General features: G+C 50.3%; 1 protein-coding gene across 1 annotated transcript; it reads right to left on the bottom strand.

Moving 5' to 3' along the window:
• Nucleotides 1-5,182: 5,182 nt before the first annotated feature.
• LOC135975767 (uncharacterized) lies at nucleotides 5,183-7,448 on the bottom strand. The gene is made up of 2 exons (XM_065567987.1): nucleotides 6,747-7,448; nucleotides 5,183-5,752 (listed from the first exon to the last, which is right to left on the bottom strand). The coding sequence occupies exons 1-2, from the start codon at nucleotides 7,321-7,323 to the stop codon at nucleotides 5,277-5,279; spliced, it is 1,053 nt and encodes a 350-aa protein (XP_065424059.1). The 5' UTR covers nucleotides 7,324-7,448; the 3' UTR covers nucleotides 5,183-5,276.
• Between the last annotated feature and the right edge of the window lie 1,654 nt (nucleotides 7,449-9,102).

Raw genomic sequence — 9,102 nt, 5'->3', positions numbered from 1 at the left:
CCCCTCCTGCCCTCTGAACCCCTCAATCCCAGCCCAGAGCACCCTCCTGCACCCCAAACCTGTCATCCCCAGCCCCACCCCAGAATCTGCACTCCTAGCTGAGCCCTCACCCCCTCCCACACCCCAACACCCTGAGCCAGCCCAGTGAAAATGAGTGAGTGAGTGAGGATGGGGAGAGTGAGCGACAGAGGAAAGGGAGATGGAATGTGTGGGGGCTGGGGCCCCGGCAAAGGGGCAGGGCAGGGGTGGGGCCTGTGAGGAGAGGAGGGGTGGGGCAAGGGTGTTTGGTATTGTGTGAGTAGAAAATTGGCAACCCTAACATACACAGATAGGTATATCTCCATTATATTTATATAGAACTGGAAGGGACCTTGAAAGGTCATTAAGTCCAGCCCCCTGCCTTCACTAGTAGGACCAAGTACTGATTTGCCCCAGATCCCTAAGTGGCCCCCTCAAGGATTGAACTCACAACCCTGGGTTTCGCAGGCCAATGCTCAAACCATTGAACGAACTAACACACACACACACCCCCAGCAAAGAGTTATGTGATATCACCTCTGAGACATTATACTCCATTTCCACAGCCCCATGGTAGGCCCTATTCTGTTAAAAAGCTTGCAGCAAGAGAGATGGCTGACTTCCACAGCATGGTCCTCCTCACAACACACCTACCAGAATTCAGCATGTAAGATGAATTCTGACAGGTTCAGTATTACTTACCCATTCCTCCCTTGCCTCAGCAATTTGGAACTCCCCCAGAGCAGTGTAGGCTGAAGACAGCAGACAGTGGGGAAATCCCGACAGGATGACTCCATGATGTCAAGGTGCTGGAAGAAACAAGTGTGGCACATGAGCCTCAGGAGAACTCTGCTGGTTTGGGAGGGAGAAACTGGCTCTGATTCAGCAAGCACCTACATGTGTGCTTAACTTCACACAGGACTAACTCAATTAACTTAAATGGAAGTACCCACAGCAAGTGCAAAGATAAGCATATGCATTAAGTGCTTGCAAGAGCAAGGCTCAGCACAAACAAGCAGTTTCCTATCTCCTACGTGGTAGTAGCCCTTCTGAGGGATAATATAGCTCATAGATTTTATCCCTTAGCTATTTATGAATTATTTTTTTAAAGGAAATGCAGCAGAGCCCAGGCTGGAGAACATGGACACTATATACCAATGTGGTACTATATATATATATAACAGTATACAGATACTGTTTTTAAATCAGAACTATCAACCAATTTCCTCACGTTGTAGTAACATTTATTTTTAAAGTTGCACAAGCTTCATGGGGAAAAAAAAAAGTAAAAAAAAAAAAGTGCCATTTTCCTCAGCTATATAAAAAGTGGAAACTGGAGGAAATATAACAACAGGTTCTTACCAACAAAAAGAGAGGAAGTTATACAGAGCAGCCCTCAGTCACAAATGGCCACTTTAGGGCTGTGGCTGCCTCACTCTGCCAAATGTAAAGGGCCAGAAGCAGGCAGGCATGCTGCACTATGAGAGTACAGCACCACTGAGGCTAGTTATTTTAGATAAATTTTCACTAGAAAGGCAGTTGCAGTAGTGCCTAAGCAGCATGAGACAGTGAAAATAGAAATGTACTTGGGCATTGCAACACTAAGTGTCAGGGCACCTAGAAAATCGCAGGAAGATTACTGTGATCCGCCAAGCCTGAGTTAGGCTTCTAGGCTCCCTGTACAATGAATGGAGAGAGGCAGGCACCTTAGAATGTTATCCACAAAAGTCAGCATGCTAGGTAGGGAATCACCTAAGTTAGCCAGTGGGGGATGCTAATGAAAGGGGTGTGTGCTAAGCTCCTCTCTCAGAGATAGGGTAAGTCAAGACTTAGGTATCTATTTCTGTTACACTCTGATGCACCCCAGAACAGCAATCCCAAAACACAAGGAAATCAAAGCAAGACACGCAGATCAGTAGTCAACCAAACCATGTAATAACAATGAACCAGCATTGTCAGCAACAGTCTGAACAAAACAACAATGGTTCAAATGGCAGATATGTAGCAGCAGGTACAATGCTATGCACACCTATAGGCCCAGGAACTGGAACACTAAGTTCTGGGAGCAGGAAAGCAACACTCTCTCTCTCTCTCTCTGCTAGACAGCCACGAACAGGAATCAGATGCCTGAATACAGACTGCAGGGAGGTGCCTATCTCTGCATAGCAATACAGGAACAAGAGCCAGCTGCTTGAAGTCAGCTGGCTTTAGGCACCTAAGGCATTTCTTGCAGGAACAATGTAGGAAAATGCCTCAAACCACAAAATGGCCTCTGGAGAAGGAATTGACAGTGGCAGTGCTATAACTTTTAGCCCAGCTAGGATATGGGGGTCTTAGGTTCCATTCCTCCCCCCCCCCCATGCCAGAGGGCGAGAAAGGATTTCAAAAGAAGCTCACCACCTCTCAGAAGAGTTCTCTAACCACTGGGCTGTGACCTATTCTGAAGTGGGACTCCCTCAGTTTCTCCTGTTGAAGCTGTTGCGCTCTGGCTAAATAATGAAAGAGCAACTGAAGCTCAGGGACCAGAGTCTCCCACTTCCCAAGGGGGTGGGACGCTCTAACCACTCAACTACAAAGTAATTCACATGCTCACTCTCACTCTCTTTCCCGGTGACTAATTTAACTATTTATCCAAAGGAGAACAGTCATTGGCTCAGAGAAAGCGAGAGAGAATGACTGTAGTCCTGTGATTAGGAAGCCCATCTGGGAGGTGGTAGAAACATGATCCAGACCCCTGCTTCAGTTGCTCTTTCAGTATTCAGCCAGAGTGCAACAACTTCAATAGGAGAGACTGATAGCGTTCTACACTGGAGTATCCCGCGCTCAGTGATTAGCGCACCTTCCTAAGGCCTTGTCTACACTACGAGAGTAGTTCGATTTTACTTGCATCGAATTTTTGTAATCGATATTGCAAAGTCGAACGTGTGTGTCCACACTAAGGACAGTAATTCGACTTTGTGCGTCCACACTAACGGTGATAGCGTCGACATTCGAAGCGGTGCACTGTGGTCAGCTATCCCACAGTTCCCGCAGTCCCCTCTGCCCATTGGAATTCTGGGTGTAGCCGGCAATGCCTTCTGGGTAACAAAATGAGTCGAGGGTGCTTTTGGGAAACTGTCGTCATCCGTCCATCACTCCCGCCCTCCCTCCCTGAAAGCGCCGGCGGGAAAACAGTTCGCGCGCTTTTCCAGTCATTGACAGCGCGGACGCCACTGTACTCCGAGCATGGAGCCCGCTGCGACCATCGCTGCAGTTGTGGCCGCTCTCAACGTCTCGCAGCTTATCATAAAGGTTTCCCTGAGGCAGATGCAGAAAAGTCAGGCAAGGAGGCTACGGCACCGCGGTGATGTCCTGAAGTCTGAGAGTAGCACAGACCTGTCAGAAAGCAGGCGACCCAGCGCCGAGGACATCACAGTGGCAATGGGTCATGTTGATGCCGTGGAACGGCGATTCTGGGCACGGGAGACAAGCACTGAGTGGTGGGACCGCATAGTGCTGCAGGTCTGGGATGAATCCCAGTGGCTGCGAAACTTTCGCATGCGGAAGGGAACTTTCCTGGAACTTTGTGAGTTGCTGTCCCCTGCCCTGAAGCGCAGTGACACCCGGTTGCGAGCTGCACTGAGTGTACAGAAGCGAGTGGCCATAGCCCTGTGGAAGCTTGCAACGCCAGACAGCTACCGGTCAGTCGCGAACCAGTTTGGGGTGGGCAAATCTACCGTGGGGGTTGTTGTGATGCAAGTAGCGAAGGCAATCGTTGATGTACTGCTGCCAAAGGTAGTGACCCTGGGAAACGTGGAGGCGATCATAGATGGCTTCGCAGCGATGGGATTCCCAAACTGCGGTGGGGCCATAGATGGAACTCACATCCCTATCCTGGCACCGGACCACCAGGCCACCCAGTACATTAACCGAAAGGGATACTTTTCCATGGTGCTGCAAGCACTGGTGGACCACAGGGGACGTTTTACCAACATCTACGTGGGATGGCCGGGCAAGGTTCATGACGCTCGTGTTTTCAGGAACTCTGGTCTGTTTAGACGGCTGCAACAAGGTATTTACTTCCCGGACCACAAAATAACTGTTGGGGATGTGGAGATGCCTATAGTCATCCTCGGGGACCCAGCCTACCCGCTAATGCCCTGGCTCATGAAGCCCTATACTGGCGCCCTGGACACTGAAAAAGAACTCTTCAACTACCGGCTGAGCAAGTGCAGAATGGTGGTGGAGTGTGCTTTTGGCCGTCTCAAGGGGAGATGGAGAAGCTTACTGACTCGCTGTGATCTCAGCGAAACCAATATCCCCATTGTTATAGCAGCTTGCTGTGTGCTCCACAATCTCTGTGAGAGCAAGGGGGAGACCTTTATGGCGGGGTGGGAGGTTGAGGAAAATAGCCTGGCTGGTGATTACTCACAGCCAGACAGCCGGGCGATTAGAAGAGACCAGCGGGAAGCGCTGTGCATCCGGGAGGCTTTGAAAGCAAAGTTCCTGAGTGAGCAGGGTAACCTGTGATTTTATAGTTTGTGTACTGAGAAGCTAAACCTGCCCCCGTTTCTTTACCCAGGTAATGTTGACTATCCTATCCAGTTACATACCCCCTTCACCCCCCCTCCAACACACGTGTCGAAATAAAAATAGTTCTACTTTGTTAAAGCACACCGTTTTCTTTAATACTGTTTTAGCGGGAATTTTTTAAAACTGGGACGCAGACTGTGGTGCGGGGCGGGTCTAGTGTTGTGATGCGAATGCAGCTTCTAAACTCAAGGATTGACAGGCTCCGCTGCGGTGGGATGCTTGTTTCAACGGAGCCTGTCACCCCTCCTGATCGGGACTGTGTGTATGGGAGGTCTATTTGACTTTGTGGCAGGGGGAGGACGGTTACAGATCCCATGCTGTGTGGCTCTGTGATCCTGTCTAAGGACCGGCGCTTAAGATCTGTAACTGCCCTCCCCCGCCACAAAGTCACAGAGCAACCCACCCCCCCCAACATTACATCAAAACAACCTCCCAGACTAACCGGGGCAACTAGTCACTGCATCACTGCACTGTGTATGTGCCCTGCTGCTGTGCCTGCCCCCGACTATGTACCCTGCCAAAGGAGACTGTCCTGTCCAATTTCCAACCCCCTTTCCCCTCCTCCTCCAAAAGAACATGATTGAAACAGTAGTTAACAGAAACGAATTTTTTATTATCAACTACACATGGCATTGGGAGGTGAAACTTGGACGTGGGCTTGTGTCAGGCGGGAAGGAAAGAACTTTTCAAATTTTGGGAAATGAGAGCCTTCTGCTACTAGAGCTCTCTGCAGGGGTGGAGTGAGAGTTAGCAGGGACTCTGCCGCCTCTCCTTCTTTGCACTTTGGGTGAGGTGGGTATGGGACTTGGTGGCGGGGGAGGGCGGTTAGAGATGGACTGCAGCGGGGCTCTGTCCTCCTGCCTCCGTTCCTGCAGAACATCCACAAGGCGCCGGAGCGTGTCCGTTTGCTCCCTCAGTAGTCCAAGCAGCGTTTGAGTCGCCTGCTGGTCTTCCTGCCGCCACCTCTCCTCCCGATCCATGTTGGCTTGGTGCATTCGGGTCAAGTTCTCCCGCCACTGGGTCTGCTGTGCTGCCTGGGCTTGGGAAGAGGCCATAAGCTCAGAGAACATGTCCTCCCGTGTCCTCTTCTTCCTACGCCTAATCCGCGCTAGCCTCTGGGAGTGTGATTCCAGGCTAGGTTGTGAGACAGTCGCAGACGGGGCTGTGGAAATGGGAAAAAGGGAGTGAATTCCTCTGAAAGATAAATGTAGTTGTGAACAAAGAACATAGTCTTTCTCTGTGAACAAGACCATGCACAGCACCTTTCACATGCGCACTCAGCACAAGGTCGAATTCTCGGCCTTCGCATTCTGTGCCTGGGGTCTTGAACAGCACATTTGAGAAGCGAGGCAGCACAACGGAATTTCTGTTGCAGGCAGACATGGTAAGCCGTACACTTGTGGCAGTTTAAAACTTTTATATTACCACTGGCCTCATTTCACATTTAAATCAATGTCAGTCCCTGCTGCCAGCAATCCGGCAAGCGGGAACTCTGCCCCTGTCCCACCCCCTCGCGGCTGTCCCCGGGAATGATCCCTTTCGGCTGCCCCTCTCCCGCCTCCACCGCGTGGCTGCAAACCAGCGGTGACAGTTCTGTAAAGGAACGGGAAAGCAGTCCCAACACTAACATTCCCCTACCTAATTAAAAGCAGGTCACCATGGCCGACATCACCCTGATGAGGATCTCCGAGAGCGACAAAGAGAGAATGCTCCGGGAAAGCCTCCAAAGACCAGGGCCGTATGCCGCCCTGCTGTGCAGAGCAATGATCCCCGAGTACCTGATAATCTCGTGGCGCGGCAACGTGTCGTACTTCGGAGGACCCAATAAGGCCGCTCTCCCCAAGAACCTCATGCAACGGCTTTCAAGTTACCTCCAGGAGAGCTTCATCGAGATGTCCCAGGAGGATTACTGCTCTATCCCCGCACATATAGACCGCATTTTACTGTAGCTGCAGTAGCAGGGAATACACAGTAGAGCGGCTTGTGCAGGACAATCACTGAAAACCGGACATTGCTAGATTTCTTTTCAAAACTTGCACTGCCCCTTACTAAACCGTTAAGCGCCTAGGGCACACTAATCATGAACAACCCATTCTTTTAATTGTTAATATTCCTGTTTTGTTAAAAATAAATGTTTAGATGTTTACAACACTTACTGGCTGATCCTTCACCAGATTCTGTGTCCGGGGTAATGGCTGGGGACGCTTCGTAGGGGATCTCTGTAAGGGTGATGAAGAGATCCTGGCTGTCGGGGAAATCAGCGTTGTGAGAGCTGCCAACTGCCTCGCCCTCCTCATCTCCTTCCTCATCTTCCCCGTCCCCTAACATGTCTGAGGAACCGGCCGTGGACAGTATCCCATCCTCAGAGTCCACGGTCACTGGTGGGGTAGTGGTGGCGGCAGCACCGAGGATGGAATGCAGTGCCTCGTAGAAACGGGATGTCTGGGGATGGGATCCGGAGCGTCCGTTTGCCTCTTTGGTCTTCTGGTAGCCTTGTCTCAGCTCCTTGATTTTCACGCGGCACTGCGTTGCATCCCGGCTGTATCCTCTCTCTGCCATGTCTTTAGAGATCTTCTCGTAGATCTTTGCATTCCTTCTTTTGGATCGCAGCTCGGAAAGCACGGACTCATCGCCCCACACAGCGATGAGATCCAAGACTTCACGATCAGTCCATGCTGGGGCTCTCTTTCTATTCCCAGACTGCACGGCCATCACTGCTGGAGAGCTCTGCATCGTTGCCAGTGCTGCTGTGCTCGCCACGATGTCCAGACAGGAAATGAGATTCAAACTGGCCAGACAGGAAAAGGAATTCAAATTCAAATTTTCCCGGGGCTTTTCCTGTGTGGCTGGTCAGAGCATCCGAGCTCGCACTGCTGTCCAGAGCGTCAACAGAGTGGTGCACTGTGGGATAGCTCCCGGAGCTATTAGCGTCGATTTCCATCCACACCTAGCCTAATTCGACATGGCCATGTCGAATTTAGCGCTACTCCCCTCGTCGGGGAGGAGTACAGAAGTCGAATTAAAGAGACCTCTATGTCGAACTAAATAGCATCGCAGTGTGGACGGGTGCAGGGTTAATTCGATTTAACGGCGCTAACTTCGACATAAACGCCTAGTGTAGACCAGGCCTAAGAGATAGGAACCCCCTGGTCACAGCCTTTCTTCCATTAGGCAGAGGGAGGAGTTGAACCTGGGTCTCCCAGCCCCACATGAGTATTTTAACCACTAGGCTAAAAAATTATAAGGTAAGCACCACTTTCTCTTTCAGTCACATTTTTAAAAAGACCCAATCTTGAAGGCAGCCTCTGAACATGCCTACCAGATTAGGCCCCAAAAGCAAGCAGGCAGCTGAACGCCTGTATTACCCCAGTTTGTGAATCGCTTTGGGGCTTATGTGGGAGATAGGCATCCGGACTCCTAGAGAGAGGCAGCAGTGCACATGCCCAGATGCCAAAACTTAGGTTCTGAGTGAACTTTTATCCTGAAAACTTCGGTACCAAGTAAGTTTAGGCACCTACAGGGTTTGGTGGGAGTTTTGTGGATGGCAGTGGAGCCAACATTGGGACTTAGGTCTTAATCCTGCAAAAAGCTCTATGTGAATGGACTCCCATTGAAAGTCACCAGGAAATGCCACACAGGTGCTAGTGGAGTGCCTCACAGGGCAGAGGCCTAACAACTGTGTCCCCCGACCCCCTGGTGATGATTATAGATCTCCCAAGAATTAAAAACTCTCATAGAACCTCGCTACATTCAGGACTTTCCATTCCCTTACTTGGGCTGCAAGATTTGGCCCTGTGTTATTAGCGGAGGGTTGGGAGGAGCAGAGAAGAAAGCTTATTTTGAAATGTAATTACTTAACTCTGCTTCATGAAACATTTAAATATTCATGGAAGGTGGGGGGAGGGGGTGTTAGTGTGCTGTCTGATGCCCTGTGTAGTGCTTTTCTCTGAGTAGCTCATGAGAGAACTTTTTGATTCAAAATGTTTCCAGCGCCAGAGCTGATATAAATATATATATTTTGGGGGGAGGAGGGTTGAAGGAATCTTGTGCTCTAACCTAAATATGTCTAAAATTATTAGCTGTTTTGTTAGAACCATGTGTAACTGTGTGGCTTTTAAGTCAAAGTTTTAGCTGAAAAAACGTATACTAATTCTAAAAGCATAGTAATGGCCTAGTTCATTTAGTTGGAGGAAAACTGAGGGTCTTAAAAAGAGAGAGAATGCATACTCTAGGGATGGGTGTAACAATCTATACCGGCGGTTCTCAAACTTTAGCAACCTGAGGACCCCCATTTTGATTTAAAAAATTTTGGGGACCCCCTAAGCCCCACCACTGAGCCCCAGGCCCTGCCCCCGCTCCACCTCTTCCCGCCCCTCGCTCACTCCATCCCCCCCCCTCCCTCCATCACTCACTTTCACCGGGCTGGGGCAGAGGGTTCAGGGTGCGGGGTCTAGAAGGGAGTTTGGGTGTGGGAAGAGGTACAGGGTGCAGGCTCTGGGAGGGAGTTTGGGT

This window comes from Chrysemys picta, chromosome 1 (assembly GCF_011386835.1).
Source record: "Chrysemys picta bellii isolate R12L10 chromosome 1, ASM1138683v2, whole genome shotgun sequence".
Classification (NCBI taxonomy): Eukaryota; Metazoa; Chordata; order Testudines; family Emydidae; genus Chrysemys; species Chrysemys picta.
The sequence above is the reverse complement of the archived record's forward strand: the minus strand, read 5'-3'. Positions and strand labels throughout refer to the sequence as shown.